General features: G+C 42.6%; 2 protein-coding genes across 4 annotated transcripts in view; both read left to right on the top strand.

The window, feature by feature from the left end:
- The window catches only part of afg1lb (AFG1 like ATPase b), a 30,631-nt gene extending 27,438 nt beyond the window's left edge, over positions 1-3,193 (top strand). For all 3 annotated transcript variants that reach the window (XM_026194147.1, XM_026194148.1, XM_026194145.1), the window contains 2 exons: positions 2,066-2,173; positions 2,502-3,193. In XM_026194147.1, coding sequence (XP_026049932.1) covers positions 2,066-2,173; positions 2,502-2,648 — 255 coding nt within the window. In that variant the 3' untranslated portion in view covers positions 2,649-3,193. The remainder of the gene's footprint in view (positions 1-2,065; positions 2,174-2,501) is intronic.
- Positions 3,194-8,238: 5,045 nt separating this feature from the next.
- foxo3b (forkhead box O3b) overlaps positions 8,239-18,667 on the top strand; it is a 44,202-nt gene continuing 33,773 nt past the window's right edge. The window contains exons 1-2 of the mRNA XM_026194144.1: positions 8,239-8,524; positions 8,867-9,587. Coding sequence (XP_026049929.1) covers positions 9,030-9,587 — 558 coding nt within the window. The 5' untranslated portion in view covers positions 8,239-8,524; positions 8,867-9,029. The remainder of the gene's footprint in view (positions 8,525-8,866; positions 9,588-18,667) is intronic.

The raw sequence follows: 18,667 nt of genomic DNA, 5'->3' as shown, positions 1-18,667 counted from the left end.
TGAATTCTAACGGTTGTCAAATAGGGTTGTCAGCTGTGTACCAACCTGACTTCTGCACAACAAAACTGATGGTCCAAACCCCATTAAGAAGGCATGAAATTCCACAAATGAACCCTGATAAGGTACAACTGTGAAGTGAAAACCATTTCAGGTGACTACATCATGAAGCTCACTGAGAGAAGACCAAGGGTTTGTAGCGCTGTCAACAAATAAAGGGTGGCTACTCTGAGGAATCTAAAATATAAAACATATTTAGTTTATAGTTATTTATCTTTTTTTCTTTGCTACATAATTCCATATATCTTGTTTCATGTATTTGACATCTTCAGTATGTATCTACAATTTACAAAGTAGTAAAAATTAAGTAAAACCATTAAATGAGAAGGAGGAGGAGCATTAGAGCTTCCACAGAGTTTTCTCCACCTGGGTGCACCTACATCTCTAGGCAGCTGTGTTGTTGACATGCTGCTAAAGGCCATCATACTCCACCTTTGACAGTGGTCCAGCCTGACTCTCTGAAGCTTTGGATGTTTAATCGTGGTACGATTATGAGCATCCTGAACACTGAAAGGCAGCCTTGGCAGAATCTGTCCAGAGCTCTGGATAAATATGAATATGTTGTGGTGATCTTTGGTGATATATGAATGCTACTGAAGCCGTATATCAAGGGCAACCCTACTGCCCCAATCCTTTCCTGGAGAAAGGGGTCTTGGGATGCCTTGTGATGTCATGTTGCTACGTCACTCTCCCGGCTTGATAAATTGAATGAGGTGTCAACCATGGAGCTAGTCATGCCTCCATGTATATGCTCCCTTGGGTCACTGCAGTCTTGCGCCCTGACAGGTTGTGTTGGATGTTAGCATTGGTGCTGCTCTATGGAGGTTTCATGTTTAGCCTGTTGCCCTGTGATGAAAGGTGAGTCTTGCTTGTGACATTTTCCACAGTGGGTTTCCATGTCATCCAGTTTCCATGTGAACCATCAGACGTGCTTTGTATTATTCCTAATCATCCACAAACATCTCTTTTCACTCTCTTTGTTGGCCTTGGATCAGAAATTTGGAACTCCTTCGTAGCTGAACAGAATTTGCATTACACTCTCCTGACAGTCTTGCTAATGGACATACACATCCAAGTACCTGTCACTTTTATCCTGTTCAGGCAGACTTCTGTAAGCCACAGTCAGTGGGCTCTCTTGCTTCAGGCCGATTCTTGCCTTTCTTTTGCTCGCAGTCCAGGGCAATGAATGGAATCAGCAGCTGGAGTCCTACCCAGACACACAGAGAAGCGTGTTGGTTTTTTTTATTTTTTTTTATGTAAGAGTCTTCTTTGTTTGCTGGCTACAGGTAGGAAATTTTTACTTTACCAGCTTTTGGTGCCACATCATCTTTTGGTACAGTGAAAGTGATTAAAGCCCAGCTAATGACCTGGTAATGGAAATATATACACCAATACAGGTACCTGTGATAGGCCAACATCATCATTAGGATTATTATGGGCAATAAATATATCAGTCAGGCTCCAGTAGGGCTACTATCACACTCACACGGTTTTTCATTTGTTTGATTGGGGTTTTTTTGCAAAATACTCTATTCAGCACTGAAAAAAGTATTTACTACAAGGGCTAAACCCCTCAACACTGTGCCAGCCTCATAACAGGTAACTTAATACTCACTGATTTGTTACCTTTTAACCCCATATTATATTCGATTTAATTTTAGTTATGTAGCACCAAGTCACAACAACAATCACCTAAAGGCGCTTTAAATTGTAAGGTAAAGACCCTACAGTGACACAGAGAAAACCCCAACAAAGAGTCGACCCCCTGTGAGCAAGCACTTTGTGACAGTGGGAAGGAAAAACTCTTAACAGGAAGAAACCTTGGGATTGTGAATGAGAGCACTTTTATCACATCAATGAGACAATAACACGTCCCACAATAACATTTAAATCCAATAATTCAAGACAGGGAATGAATGTGTGAGTAAGCTACCAGTAAACAGACACTCAGCCCTTAATGTTATAGACAGTAACTCCCACATCGCTCTTTCTTGCCCCCTTGTCCAAGGTGAGGGTGGTGCTGCTGGCAGACGCTCCTTTGGACCGGCTCTTTGCCCACACTGGAGGAGATGATGAGAGGGACCGACAGCTCCTGGATGACCTAGGCCTCAGTGAGGTAAGGTCACATCTCTGTTATTTATCCCGTTGAATCGGATATCACTATTATTTTCTTTTTTTCGTTTAATAACAAACTTGCTTGTTGCTGCTATTGAAGTTGTGTCCTCAATTTCTCCGTTTTAGGGAAGAATTCACTAAGATCTAGATCCTTTTTACAGAAATGCAGTATTCACTTTCACGTATTTACACACAGATGTACAGGCTGGAGATTAAATCGATGACTCTATGCTCATTAGCCCGATGATTTAATCTTTCTCCCCTGCTGCATAAACATTTCTCTTTTGAGTATACAAGTTGCCAACTCTGGTGTCGATTCGTCTATTCAGGAGGCAGCAGAGCGACTTACCCTCTTCACAGCCGAGGAAGAGATCTTTGCCTTCCAGAGGACAATCTCTAGACTGATGGAGATGCAGACGGAGGCATACTGGCTGGAGGGAGACCGCAATCGCAGAAAGACCCACAGTGAAACTTAGCGCCTGTTCCTAACTGTCATGATAATTATCTACCTCGGCACAGCACAGAGCCTCTAAGCACTAACACTGCATAGGAGATGTATTCAGTTAAGCAGAAGTAGAAAAGACCAAGTCTGTTTTGGGAAACCAAAATCATCTTTTTCTTCTTCAGAGAAATCAATATTTAACAAGGCAAAACAAAGCATAGTACCTGTGTGTGTGTTGTACTTTTTTTCTGCCTGGGCCTTTTTTGTGACATGCACTATCTCCCCATTGAAAACGATTTGTTTTAAATAATATGAAAACCTCTCTAACATGAGTAAACCACAGGCAAACAGGCGCTCACTTTAGAGAGGAGGGAAGTGTGTTTCACTGCAGTTGGTTACTGCCCTCTAGTGGGTGGATGTGAAAAGGGCAAGGTGTTTTCAAGCTGTCCATTTGAGCACTGATGTTGATTTAGGATATGCTTGCTATTATTCAATATACTTAATGTATTTTATTTTAAGGAACTTCTGCCATTTTTGTAAGCTTTCTATGAAATCGGAGAGAAAATAAAGTTGACTTTGTCTCGCAATAATATTTGTTTTATTTGTGCACTTTTTGAATAGATCTTTAAATTTCTCTGTAAGGTTTTTATGACATTTGAGCCAAATTGATGATTTGAAGCAACTTAGAGCCCATATTTCAACATGACAACAGGATTAAGAGGACTATATAGTATATAGAGAGTGTGTATATATAGACACCATCCACTTCATCAGTTAAACTTTGGAATTGCAAGTCCTTTCAGAGTTTCCTTAATTCTTTGTGGCATAGATTCAACAAGATACTGGAAGCATTCCTCTGAGATTTTGGTCCATATTGATATGATAGCATCACACAGTTACTGCAGATTTATCAGCTACACATCCATGATGCAAATCTCCCATTCCACCACATCACAAAGGTGTTCTGTTGGTTCTGGTGACTGTGGACATTTGAGTACAGTGGCCTCATTGTCATGTTCAAAAAACCAGTTCGAGATGATTTGAGCTTTGTGACATGATGTGTTATCCTGCTGGAAGCAACCATCAGTACACTGTGGCCCTGAAAGGATGGACACAGTCAGCAGCAATACTCACTTAGGCTGTGGTGGTTAAAAGATACTCTGTTGGTACTGAAAGGCCCAAAGTATGCCAAGAAAAAATCCCCCACACCATTACATCATCACCAGGCTGCTGAACTATTGATACGAGGTTAGGATGGATATATATGCTTTTATGTTGTTTATATCTGTGAAGGTTCTCAGTCATCCAGGTCATCGTAGTCAAAGGAGCTTGCAAAGAAAAGCGTCTGGACTTCTTTAAGTTGCTTGAAGTCGTTTCACCTCTCATCCGAGAAGCTTCTTCAGTTCTAGGGTCAAATGGTGGGGAGTCCCAGATTTAAACCTAGTGGGAGTATCCCCCCCAAAGAGGGACAAAGGGACCCCCTGATGATCCTCTAATCGCCTGAGCCAAGGTGTGAAAATGGGTGTGGGTCCCAATCAGCCAGGGTTTCGGGTGAGCTCATTATGAAACCTGGCCCCACCTTATCATGCGAATTCCTGAGGTCAGATGGCCCAGGATGTGAGTGGGCGTTAAGGTGTCTGGGGCGGGAACTCAAAACTGGATTATAGATGGCAGACAGTTGGTGTCGTAAACCACCGCCTCTGTTCAAAGATGGTCGCTCACAGTGGACATAGATGGCTTCTTTCACTCCTCTTTCAAACCATCTGTCCTCTCTGTCCAAAATTTGAACATTGGCATCCTCGAAAGAGTGTCCTTTATCCTTAAGATGCAGATGGACTGCTGAGTCTTGCCCTGTGGAGGTGGCTCTTCTATGTTGTGCCATACGCTTGTGAAGTGGCTGTTTGGCTCCCCACCATTTGACCTTAGAACTGAAGAAGCTTCTCGGATGAGAGGTGAAACGTCTTCAAGCAACTTAAAGAAGTCCAGACGCTTTTCTTTGCAAGCTCGTTTGACTATGTTGTTTATACTTAATTCCTACCACCCAAATGTTGGATATCAAGACCCATTAGACCAGACGACAGTTTTCCAGTGTCATGTTGTCCAACACCTAGTGAACTCGGGTGAATTGAAGCCCCATTTTCCTTTTTTTTTTGGCTGACTGGAGAGGCACCCAGTGTGGAATTCTGCTGCTGTAACCCATCTGCTTCAAGGTTTGACGTGCTGTACAGTCAGAGATGCTCCTCTGCATACTTTAGTTGTAACAAGCAGTCATTTAAGCAGTCTGGCCCTTCGCTTCTGACCTGTAGCATCAACAGCGCATTTACGCTGGAAAAACTGCCACTCGCTGAATTTTTTTTTTTTTATTGGTGGAAACCTAGAGATGGTTGCGTGGAAAAATCTCAGTTGTTCAGTTATTTCTGAAATACTCCGACTGGCTCATCATCTGGCACCAACAACCATGGCACTTTCAAACTAACTTAAATCACCTTTTTTCCTGATTCTGATCCACAATTCGAGCACCAGATCATCTTGACAATGCCTAATTGTTTTGGGTTGATGCCATGTGATTGGCTGATTATATATTTGCAGTAACAAGGAGCTGAGCAGGTGTACCTAACAACTTGATCAGTAAGTTTGCGCATATCTAATTTGTGGTTATTAAAATATAAATATGTTTCTTGTATATCATCTATATTTTCGTGTAAATTCAAAGTCAGTTTGAACTTTAACTGTGTTATCCATATTCGTTTGCACTTCCCTCATTTGAGCCTGTAGGAGGCGGCAGAGGGCTTAACATTTAAGGATAAGGTCATCACAGTGCACCGCTCCATCACAGACAAACCCACTCTGACTACAGACTACATTATCTAAACCAAGACCGTTATGTAACATAGTTTGTTTATACGAAGTGTCCATCCAGCCAGTATCATGGAACAAGTAGCTTACAAAAACACTGAGGTAAATGTATAATCTCATTAGATTTAAGCGCACACACCTACACACACATACACACGATGTGGGTGCGTGTACACACATCATGTGTGCAATCATTAAAATGTGCTTGAGTGGGTAGTAAAGGATGCAAGTCCACCCACCATACAACTTTCAATTAAAGTTTGGGATTTGTTTTTTTTAAAACGATCTCCACCCACGGGGAGGCCCCTAATCCAATCAGACCATTATGCCATTTGGGGTAAACATCTGACATAAACAGAGAAGGCCGCCCTTGCTTTGTGATTGTCTTAATTGGATGATTTACGCTGGCTTAGAGGGATGTTTGTCGTCTCAGCCTGCCTGGATTCTAGATACCCCATGCTGACATAGGGAAGACTAAAACAGTTCACCTTTTGACTCCTATCCACCGTCATATCATCCATTTGCTTATCAGGCTGCTGCCTAAAACTGTCCTGATAATGTTGTGATTTCACCTGGACGAAAGAAGAGGAGTTAAAATTCAGATGCTTTTTAATTTGTGTGTGTTGACAATCCTGGATTTACAAGCTTCAGAAGGGGCATGTAGGGTGAAGCTGACTTATCTTGGAGCACAACAAACTGACCTAGAAAGGAAGTAGAGTGCATACCTTCCACTTATAAAATATTACATAGAATAAAAGAAAATATAGGCACATTATTTTAAATGTGCATGTCAATATTGCTGACCAGATGACAGAGCAAACACAAGTCAGTATATGTATGTATGTATATATATATATATATGTGTGTGTGTATATATATGTATGTATGTATATGTATATGTGTATAATTAAAAGACCAAAATCTGCACCCTTGTTTTCACTTTCCAAAGCCGTCCAGCTGGCCCAATTCTGGCCCCTGGGCCTTATGTTTGACACCACTGATCTAAAGGTTGAGGCTTTTTTGGCTAAATAGATGCTATAAATGTGCTCAAGAAATAACTGCTACAGCTATGGAAGAAATAAAAGACTACAAAGCAAAATAAGTTATACAAATAAAGCCAATTTTAAGGTTTATAAGAGCAGATTCAGTGTAAAAATGTCTCAAAGTTCTTGAAATAATTTTAAAAATAACAATCGGTGCATCAGATTTATAGTAGTTAGAGCGGGGGAAACCATCAAACGTAGTGTAGTTAATGATTTACTGCTGCAAAAATATTAAACCCAAACAAAATCATTCTTAAAATTCTCCCCGAGTAACCAAACACTAACTCCCTTCGGATATCTTGAAGATTCAGCCTGATATAAAGCAGCTGAAAGATAAAAGTGTGATCATGTTGGTGAAAGTACACAGGGCTTTTGTGTGTGTGTGTGTGTGTGTGTAAACTCAGACATCCTGACCTCCCGCTGAACATCCACTGAGCATTTAACTCTGTAGTTCTCGGCAGGCGCCAAACTGCTGCATCAGGTATTCTCTTTGACATGAAGAGAACAAAAACCATCCCACAATGCGTGTGTGTGTGTGTGTAATTCTGTACAGTACACACTCTAGCCTGCTGCTGTGGATGAGCGTGTGAGCTGTAGGCTACCAGGCCACCTGGGAAAATGTGTGTCATTGAGCACAGTAAAACAATAGTGTTAATAATAACAACCAACTGATACTTAATGCTTGTGCACTGTGATGAGATTTACTCAAAGGCCAGCAAATGGATAATACATTGTTTATTTGCATGATCTGACTGGTAGTGGAAGCAATATCCTCACCCTTAAATGTGACAATGACGCCATAGAAATTAAACGCGATAAATCAACAAAAGAAAGCAGCACATAAATTGTAACGTGTTATTGGATCAAATGCTTGAAAAGATAAAGTAATGAATCCATACTGTAATGCTTCAGTGATATTTTTGCTTCAGTCTTTCATGAACGCGCATTCCTGCACAGAAAGGCGAACACGCGCGCTCGGTGAAACAAAGACGTGGACGAGGCTCTTTTGAAGCAGTCAAGGTGGAGGAGAAGCAGCGGGGAGGAGGGGATGGAGGCCCAGAGCATCACTTACTGGACCGAGAACCATCTAGGATTACTCTCCTCATCTCTAGAAGGGATGACGTAATTCTGGACTACAAAAGTGGGAGTGGTCTGGGCGTGATTGACTGATTAAAGGCACAATCGGCCACTGAACTTTGAGTACTGAATAGGAAGTTAACTTTAAAGATGGATGTAAATCAGTATGTTTTTAAATATCACTTTAATATAAATGCTTTAGATATGTTTTGGCGAAAAAACGAATAATTTTAATATTGCATCATATATAAAACTTGATAAATGTAACAATTTATAAGGTTTTATGAAGCAACTGACATTAAACTTGTTGCGTTTTTAAAAATATATATATACCTGCACCTGTTGTGGCACAAATTCCATTTCCTGAAACAATATGTTAGCTTTCCAATAACAGTGAAATCCTTTCTGAAGTAAACATGTTAAGGACTTCAGTGTTTCTCCCTCTTCCTTCTCCTCCTGTGTCCTTTAATTTCTTTGCACTTCACTGACATGTCAGGACGTGTCCCAGCCGTGCAGCAATCTTTAGTTCCAGCCTCCTCTGCGCGCAGAGATACAGCTGTCCGATGTAACTGTAGTGTCACTTTAAAAGGCGATCCCATGCGCAGGATCCAGAGGGCTGGTCTTTAATCGACTTGCGTGCGCGCGTGTGTGTAAAGAGTGTGTGTGAGCCTATGCATGCGCGTGTGTATGTATCTCAGTGTGTGGAGGGCAGATCGAGATACAGTAGTAACCCGGAGTGAGGTGGCAGTCTTATTCCACATCGACACCGACTTGCCCTGCATGCGTCCTGTCTGCATTCACATCGCTGTGCGCACTTGAGGAGTGAAAGAGAAAAGAGTCAAGATGGCAACTGGAAGTGGCTGTGGACAATCCGGGATTTAGTCTTTTCTGTATTTGAGGGTTTTTTGTGCTATCAAGTGACCGGCCGTGCAAGGTATTTAATTTAAAGTGTTCGTAACAGATTTATGCCCCAGAGAAAGGAAGCTTTAGCACTTTCTCCTCCGCCGGTGCTCTCCAGATTCTTGCAGCAGGAGGGGATTATACGTAGAGCTTCTGTTAGTGAACTAGTATTAGTGAAGTAGTATTTTATTATAAATGTAGTGAAGATCACGGGGTGCCATGTTTAAATAGTACTAGTGTGGCTTCACTGACACATTTAGCACTGTGTTTTGTAGACTCGGCTTTTTTTTTGTTGTTGTTGTCGTTTATGCTTTTTTGCTTTTCTATAACCAAGTGCTTTGGGTTTGATTCTTGTTTTTCTTCCTGTCCTTCCCAGGCGTGAATAACTGAAGTTTTTCTCGGGACTTACCTGCTATAGAATTAGCAACAAAGGACGGGAGCGCGCATTCATGGGATGCGACTTTGACAGCTCTCCATTTCTTGTCCTTTAACTTTATTATCTGGCAGCGGGGGCGAGATTGTGATTGGAGCCGGAGAGAATGGCTGAGGCTCCGCTCCCCGACACACTCAAGGACCTGGAAGTGGCTATAGACCCGGACTTTGAGCCCCAAAAGCGGCCAAGGTCTTGCACCTGGCCTCTGCCGCGACCGGACTCGAGCGCGGTGAAGCCGGAGAGCAATGACACAGATATTATACCCGAGGAAGAGGATGACGAAGAGGACAGTGCCACCGCGGCTGCCATCAGTGTCAATGGCTCTGGCGCGGCGGCAGAAGATCAGAGTAGCAACAGTCCCATTGCCGATGGAGCGCTCTCCTCACCCGGCCAGGAGAGCAGTGGCTCCCCGCTCTCCACACACTCCCCGACGGCCACCCCTGGCGCTCTGAACCCCAGCAGCTTGTCTGCCGTGCAGACCCCAAGGAAAACATCATCTCGCCGTAACGCCTGGGGGAATCTCTCCTACGCCGACCTGATAACCAAAGCCATTGAGAGCTCGCCAGAAAAGAGACTGACACTGTCCCAGATTTATGAGTGGATGGTGAGATCCATCCCTTACTTCAAAGACAAAGGCGACAGCAACAGCTCCGCAGGATGGAAGGTAAGAGTCTTCCCACCATCCAGCCCACCAGCCCCCCCCCCCCCCCCCCTTCCTCCATCAAAACAAAAACAAAAAGCATGTGGCTTGCAAACCCACTGACGTACACTCACAAACAGACACTCACATGCACTCAATTATGCCAAGACTGTAGATTCCCCCCCCCCCCCCCCCCCTTTCAGCTTCTATTTATTTGGGAAGTCTGGCACTCATTACACCTCTCATTATCATGCTAATGGAAAAAATTACAGAGCAGTAAGAAAACACAGGTTTTTTTTAAGGCCATTTAAGATCACGAATCTCTTTAATCAGCATGAGGATTGGTAAATCCTTTACATAATTATCTTCTAAATGTAACAAAATGTGACAGGAGGAGCTTATTCCAAAAAAACATTATAAGACTTGGAAAAATTCCAAGTTCCTGATCCGTGATATTTCTTTGATGGCTGGAAATGGAGCAAACGAACACTTGAACCAGTTTGTCTGGAAACACAGTGGCATATTTTGAGTAAAGCGGTGCTACATAAGACTTTCAAAGAATGATGCAGTTATATAAGACGGTTACTGAACAGCAGCTAATCCGGTTGGCCAAGGAGCTGAATGTAAACATAACAATTTAACACTAGTGCTCAGTGGAAACATTTGAATCCCGAGGCCTTCCTTTTATGACTAACCTCTGCAATGAAACCTCACTGTGGTTGGTTCAGTGAAACCATTCAGTCTTTCTGTGGTTGCGATACTAGAATGACACTTTGATAGTCACTTGGATAAAATATATATATATATATGAGACACATTTCCATTATGTTATTGTAACCACAGAGGCATTGCCCTGTTTGCTATTTGTTATGTAAACCTTGGCAGGGATCTGCCCGTCTCCTGGGTCAGGTAGGCAACTGCCAAGGTTGCTGATCCTACCATGGGGGAATTACATAAGATCTGCCCTGAGTTTGGGCGAGCTGTTATGCATCGATCTGGTGACTGAAAAGGCATATGGGGACTGTGAAAAAAGAGAGGGCGTTGGAGGGAAGTACAAAAGGTCAAAGGGCAGAGATTAACACCCACCATAAGCTGAAGGATCGGTCCTTTGGGGGCCCATATTTTGTCAGGCCTTCTCAAGTTTTCTTATGTGATATGGTTCGGGGTGTAGCCTCATCAAGGCCGAGTTCACCGTCACCATGCAGGGCTGTTACTCCTGGAATTTCGGGCATGAGGGCCAAGCTGTCAGAGGTTTAGTGTTACACATGTCCTGTCAGTAAATCTTGGCCGGGGCTCACAGCCTATGCCTTCTTCTTTCTTCTTTTTGTTGAATAAGACAGGCAGACTCTAGCTGCTTTTAGCTGTAACAGAGTTTTGACGTCTTTTTCTATCACAGATCTGTGATACAGAGTAGTGCAGTTTATTTTAACCAGGCATATTTCATTCAAGTGGCCAGTGTGTCTCTCGGCGTCATGCTACCCATCACATCCTTTGAGATTCTAGGAAATGAGCAGTGAGCAACGTTTATTGAGGCCATTAGGAAGAGTGCCTTGAGGTTTCCAAAAAACATCTTTTGTGAATCAGATTGGATTTGTTTTTAGCCTGAGCAAAGGTAAACACAGAAATTAGAAGTCTGGATCAGGAATCTTCAGGATACTTGCCAACTGACTAACCAGAAACATATTCTTGTGCGTGCTGGTTTGTTTACATGTGTGATGCTGAGGAAAACTTTCCATTTAATGTGTTTTGGTGCTGGAGCGGTGGTAGTAAATTAGATAAAGTGGTTTGTGCTTGCAGGTTTCCAGACTTCAAGAACAGAGAGTTTTGTAATCGGAAGGTTGCCGGTTCGAGCCCCGGCTTGGACAGTCTCGGTCGTTGTGTCCTTGGGCGAGACACTTCACCCGTTGCCTACTGGTGGTGGTCAGAGGGCCCGGTGGCGCCAGTGTTCGGCAGCCTCGCCTCTGTCAGTGCGCCCCAGGGTGGCTGTGGCTACAATGTAGCTGCCATCACCAGTGTGTGAGAATGGGTGGATGACTGAATGTGTAAAGCGCTTTGGGGTCCTTAGGGACTAGGAAAGTGCTACACAAATACAGGCTATTCATTCCAGCTGATCTTGGGCTTTACTTCCAGTGGCGTTTAGGGATGTAAAATACCATCTGCAGGGTGGTGATGTTTATCAAAGCCACAAGTTCATTAGGTGTACATCCACAGCTGGGATCATTTTCCTTCATAGAGGAATCTAGTTATTCAAAGTGTTATACAAAACGTCTCAAACTGGAGAAAAAAAAGTTAAACATGTTGCAGGGATTCACCAAATCTTTATTGAAATCTGTGTTGAAATAATCTGTGATTCAATAACACTGGATTTTTAAAGGATGACACTTCTACAGCTCTGAAATAATGAGCAGGCTTCTCAGCATTAAGGCCTGAGCATGTCCCAAGCTGTACTAAGGCTTTAGTGAAAAGCCCATGAAACTAAAGACAGCCTGCAGAGCCCAGTTTTCAGAGGACTGCCTCTGCATGGGGACCTCAGAGTCCCTTTCCTTTGCTCTTAGGTTTCACCTCCACACAGAGGTTTGAACACCTACAGTTTCATGCACCCAGGGCACCTTTGTTGAGGAGATTTGCTGAGCAAATCCTAGTAATCCTCCTGAGGTCTCTCTCCAGGTTCCCACCTACAACATTGTGCTCCATGTCTTTCTCAGTTAACCATCAGCCTCAGTAAAAGCAGATAGCCAACAATAACGCTTTTATTACCTTAGATTGTCTTTAATCGGGTACGGAAACTGGATGTTCTTTTCCTGAAACATGTACCATTTGTCATTAACTTGTTCTTAGACACTGAAAACAAGTGTTCATTTCCTAAGTTAAAAGAAAAACTTTATCTTTTCTTTATTCTTATCAAAAATTCTATACTAGTCTTTTTGCCCTCAGAAGCAGAATCCAATGAGCATTTTTCCTGAGTGTGCTAGACCAAATACACCTAACTTTTTGGACTGAACCAGTATATTTTGCAGTTTCTCAGCAAGGTTTCTGTCGTGGTGGTGGTGGGGGTGGTCTGGTTCAGAGTTGCTGAAATGTGTGTTAAAAAGCTTTGGTATGGCGGGGGAGTGAATCTCAAAATAGCACACATGCATGCACATGCATAACACTGGGTTTGTGTGTGTGTGCGTGTTGTTTGCATAAACGAAAGATTAGGTGCACCTGTGTGTATTTCTGTGCAAGTACACGCAAGTATTCTGAGCTGCAGTGAACTTTGTGCTCCAGTGTTACTTAACCTCGTTGTAATAGGCTCCCTGTTCCCAATGGCTGCCCGTCACAGGCCAAGCCCTAGTTATGTCACATTGGTAATTAAGGTTAAGAGGTTGTAACAGCTACACTGCACATAAAGTACGGTTATCACCATCTGATATAAAGCTGATTGCTTAAGCTCTTGTCTGTGTGTGTTTTTTTTAAATAGGGTTAGACCAGACATTTCCACACGGACATGCTGAGACATATCTAGTGCATTTGTCTGGTCATGTTCGGGCTTATCGAAACAGTTCAGGAGTTGTAAATTAATACAGGGATCTGAAATTAATTTTATTGATTAAATTATGTTAGTCTTTAAGATCCTTATGGTTGCAACACACTTTAAACAAATATTAAAGTCCTTGGATAATTGATGGATACTTGGAGAGACTTCACGTTCAGCTGAAACCGCAGAACACTGAGTCACAACCACATGAGTTAAAGGCACCTTATCTGATTCTCACTCTACAAAGAGAAAAGAAAACAGGTTCATCTACAGAACAACTGCAACAGTCACACACGCAGGGATAGAAACAGGCTCCGGACCTAACCGTTACATATTAGACCATCTGATTTTGTGCGGAAAAGAGAGTTACAAAAACCTGTGTTTGATTATCCAGGCACTCCGAAACAGTTGATTCTTTGGAGCCGAAATTATTTATTGTTTCTATTACAGCGGGACAAGGTGGAGAAAAAGGGAAGTAGGGGGAAAATACAGCTTTCTTCACTTTTCATTCCTTGCTCATTATTCCAGTGTTGGATGAGATTTATTTGGGTGATAGGAGCCCAGCTTGAGTGCAGATCGAATTCTAGAAACAGCAAATCAAATAAAACACCAGAAAATAGTGAAAATAGTTCTTGATATGAGCTGAAACCCTGCATGCCATAGTAAAATTGTTATTTTTATTTCACCTTTTATATGACTACTCACCTGATCTGTTCTGAAAAGACGTGATTGACCAGTCTCTCGTAATAGGGCTGGATTTTCTAAAGCCTAAAACCAGAGTCCAAGGGAGGCAAACGAGTCTAGTTCCCTCCCAGACCACTTAAATTACAGTTGTATTATTAAGGATTTCTTTTGTCCAGCCAGAGGAAAAACATGTGGCCTACCTCAGCTTTAAGCACTCTTTGAGGTTGATGACGGGATATTAAAGAAACTCTCATAATACTGAAGGAGAATACCAAAAAAGATTAGACAGGAGAAATGGGTGGTGTGTGTATGTGTCTGTATGTATGTGGAGCACAATCTGAAGTCCTCTCAGATGGAGCTGGGAAATTACCAATGTGAAGGAAGTGAAGCAAAAAAAAAAGGGGGGGGGGGGGGGGGGGGAGAGACAGTAAGAGGAGGGGACGAGAGGAGGGGGTAAATTAACAAGCTTTGCTCTAAATTGGGGTATTACAACTGCCCTCTGGCTGTGATTCCCCAAGGAAGGGCGTAAGACGAAAGGGACAATGGGTTGTAGGAACACACCAGCTTCAGGCTCCCCCTCAAGTGTGAATAGCGTCTTCCAGAGCAGTCAACCTCGGTGTGCAGGAAACCCCCAGGTTCTGTTCCAGTTCCATTTCCAATCCAGTTCCATTCCAATCTATGGGAACATCTTCTTTAAAAGGCCCAAGCAGCTTTTTCCCATCTAGATGTGCATCTGAAAATCATTCTAAAGGGACAAAAGTATGCAGACAAATCAAAATCATATCCATATGCAATTTCTGCATAAGTCATAGGGAGAAATTATGCTGCAAGACCAACTGGGAAATCAATCCATATAAGCTCATGGGTGAGATGGTGGGAGGGGATGGGTGATGACACCTGGCTTGGAGTCAGTGTAAAGTCAGTTTCCAAACGTGTTATTTTAAAGAGGCCATAATCAGCTACCTCAAGAAAACAATGCAAAATAGGAGCCCCCATTGGCTTACAGAGAGAGTGTAGTGAGCCTGAGGGCATTGCTTAGCTGTACAACTTTTATATTTTGGTTTACTCACTCTGTATTTGTCATTTTCAGCTGTTCCAAATGCAGATGTTTTCTGACACTGTACTCGCAAAAATATCTGCACTTGCAGATTTAAAGACGTGGTTTGGCAGGAAAGGGTGTTTCCCAAACTATGTTGCAAGGTTATGCGCTATTATAGTCTTGTATTCATTTGTGTGCCGAAGCATTCGGATTCCCCTTTCAGTGGAACAAGGAAACAATAATTAAAAACTCACAGATGTAAGATAACAAAGTTGTCCAAATACTTTTGGCCGCTTGTACGTCAACAAGTGCCAGCATCTGCTTTTCTTTCTTTTTCATTACCTTATCTGTCTATCCATCTGACTCTGCATTAAAACCTGTATTCTTCTTCAGATTTTCTGTCATAATTAGGCCTATGAAACACACAGAAAGAAGCACATTTTGAAGTCCCCGGAGAGCTTTGTGTGAACATTAAGGAGGCTGGACAATAAAAAAGCACACTTTCTGATTTCTTTCTCTCTTTTTCTCTTAATTTTCTGGATCCTCACCACCCATGTCACCCTCAGAACGATCTGTTCTCCTCAAAGACACTTCTCAATTATTCAGTGCACTTGGGATGAATTCAGATCACCATATTAATTTTTAAGGGCCTGTTCTTGGCTAAAGGCGAACCCTCTCTCACCATTTCAGTCTCTCCTTCATTGCTTGAACTCCTCTTCTTTAGTCCGCTCTCCTTTTCTCACTCTCACTCCATCCCTCATTATTTTCCTGCCAGCTCCCTCATTTGTCTGGATGTAAAACACCGTGGTGAGCAAAAACAAGCCATTCCCCTGTAGCTTGCCGCTGCTCCTCTGAAGCGCAACTCTTGAGATCTGTTGTGGGCTCTAATGAATGGAGATAAATCTCGGTCCTCTCCTCTCATTAAGGAAAAAAGACAAGAAGGAGTCAAGGCAATATCAAGGGAGTATTTTTTATTTATTTTTTTGGTGGCCATTATTGTAACGCAACTCTGTTTTTGAGACACTCAAGGTTTTATAATACGAATGAATAGTCCTAAAACCTCAGTGGAGCCCAGCTGTGTTTTGACAAGGCTTGGATTTTGGAAGCAGACCGGTCATAGTGTGTGTGTTATGTGTTTTGCATGTGTTAAACAGACACATGCCTGCACATGCCCAGTTATTGATAACATCTAAAATACAAACACATGTGTCCTACACACGAATTGCAGGTTCAAGATGAGGGCTTGGTTTGACTCAGCATTTTACCTCATGCAGTAAGGGATTAAGGCTCCAGTGTACCTGCCGGTTTGGTTGCTTCACGTGCCAGATGTAATGCGATCACACAGCCACATCCATTTATACTCAAAGGTTTTTTGAAACTTCTGTACTGATATATATCAATAAAACAGGGGTAAAAACCGACACCTGAGTCTTCAAGCCAGCTGTGGCAGCAGCAGTTCAAAAATCCAGGTTACAAATATTAAGAGGTGCACGACTAGCGGACATTGCAGGTACAATGCTGTTTGGCATCACACCAAGGGCACCACACATTGGTATAAAATTACTCTAGGGGTGGGTGATATGTTGACTACCATCACCCCAACATCTTTTGACTGGCACTATATTTGCCTAGCCTTTTGTGTGCAGACCTTTAAACTATAGTCCCAGTTAAACCCTAAAAGGATGAGAAAAAAGTTGTGATTTGGAGCAGAACTCGGTTGTGATTGAGAGTTTGCTGTTGTATATGTGTGAAGCATCCCCCGTCCTCTCAGTCAGATCCATCCTTGCTTGCAGCCAGTCTGAAAAACGGTCCAAGAGGTGATGTCATGGCTGCTATGTCCATCTTTTATATACAGTCCGTGTGTCCAAGCCCATTAACGTCAACGTGCTGAGAGTCTCTGTCAGTATCTGTGTCCAGACCTCCACTATATCTCAACACAACAAAAAATTGGGTGTTTCCTCAGCTTTTGAACAGGATTACACAAACATATATTTAATTAATGGACTTCAGACAAGGTGGTGAGTGGGTTCTGTTCCCGTTGGACAGAGCAAGGACAGCTGTTTTCCCACTGATGCTGGTGTTTATGCTTAGCTCAACTAATGGGCCCCTGGTTCAACTGCATATTTACTCTACAGGCAACAGAATGGTATCAATTTATCTTATCTAGCTTTTGTTAAGATTGCATATGAGCACATTTATCCTCATTTTTAGCTGTTCCCTCAAACGCTTTTAAGAGACCTCATTTTTCGTTAGTGTTGTTGATTATTACTGGCTGTGTTACAGTTATAACACAGTTATTTCCCACAGCCGGCGTGCTAACAATCACAGGTGGAATTTTCCCAGAGGATTATTTTAAGTTCTTCGTCGCTTTATAAAACTGCAGCTATCGTGTTGCAGGTTCTTTCCAGAGCCTGTTGAATCACATTTGTGACGCTGCTATCGCGGAACCCTCATGCTGCAAAACATTTGCTCAGCAGTTTATACGACATCAGATTACACTGATCTTTTTCCAACTGTTAGTGCACAAAACTGGTGTTTCAGCCAGATAACTGCAGCAAAGTGCACAGCTGAAGTTGCAAGAGTCTTCGCCAGCTGCTAAATAAAGAAAGTTCCAAGAAAAAGAAATCAAAAATGTCCACATATGCAGGTATTTTAACATCTAGGAACAAAACCTGACTCTGCAGTGGTTTATCTGGTGGTTAAACATTAGTTTTTACCTGAACGGCCTCAGTTAAATCTCGTACAGTAAGTTTGAAAGCATGTCATTACTTGTCTTCCTGCTCCAGCCCTACTGTTCTGTAATTGACCCTTGCCTTCAACCTCCCGAGGGAAAGGTTAACCAAAGCACTTTTCTAGGTCAGAGTCTGAGCAGGAAGGTTCAAGATAGAATCCAGAAACGCTAGTCTGGAAAATGCACATGCCGCTCTGAGACACACCGTCTGTCTGGCTCTGTAAAAAGAAATAAGACACGGAGGAAAACAGCAATTATACATCCCCTTTAGCCCAGTTTGCTCTTTCTAAATAAGCTCATTAGCAGCTGGCCCAACCTGTGTATTTACTGCTTACATGTATCATCAGTTTTGGTGAATAAAATTATTTTCCAAATGTCTTGAAGTGATGTGCATCAAAATATGACTTCCTCCTCAATCAGTTGTAATCCAGTTGATTTATATATGAACACAGCATGCAAAACAATGGGCTTGAATACAAGAAAGGAAATATTTTGTTTCTAGAAAACAGGAAATGAACAGTGGAGCAAAGGAAGTCTTGCTGGGCAGTCAAGAATATAGCTAATGACTATCCAAAGGGCTGCTATCAGCCCAGCTGCTGTAGGCGTGCGCGTGCGTTCATTTGCGTGCGTGCATGCTTAAAGGCCTGCATACCAACAGGGCAAGGGGTGGGGTTTATTTATCTGTCTCCATAGCACCCGACAACTTGTCTTTCAGGTGGGGGGTAAGACTCGCAGTTTGGGTGACAGCTGATAACAAGGTGACCTAGTGAACACATTGCTTACACACACGCACACACACACATGCAGAGTCAGCATGCATGTACCTCCCGCTGTGGCGTTACATTTCAGTTTCTCTGATAACCACATTGCTAAAGAGGGCCCCTTCTCTCTCGTCGCCTCCTCCTCCTCTATAATCGACTCCCTTCACCATCCTGCACACCAACATCTACTAATAAACACACAGTGGCTTATGTGTTGACTTTTTATGTATTTTTAGATGTGTATGTGGGGAGGGGTACTATAAACAGCAATGTGTGTCTAGCAGGTAAGGCTACCCGCACCCGCGCTCTCTCAACAGATATCTGCCTGAGGCGTGTTTGAAGTTATCATTTCTGAACGTGGCTCTCCAATGT

The sequence above is a fragment of the Astatotilapia calliptera genome, chromosome 15, assembly GCF_900246225.1.
Source record: "Astatotilapia calliptera chromosome 15, fAstCal1.2, whole genome shotgun sequence".
In the NCBI taxonomy this organism is placed as follows: domain Eukaryota; kingdom Metazoa; phylum Chordata; class Actinopteri; order Cichliformes; family Cichlidae; genus Astatotilapia; species Astatotilapia calliptera.
This window is presented reverse-complemented; position numbering and strand designations above follow the sequence as displayed.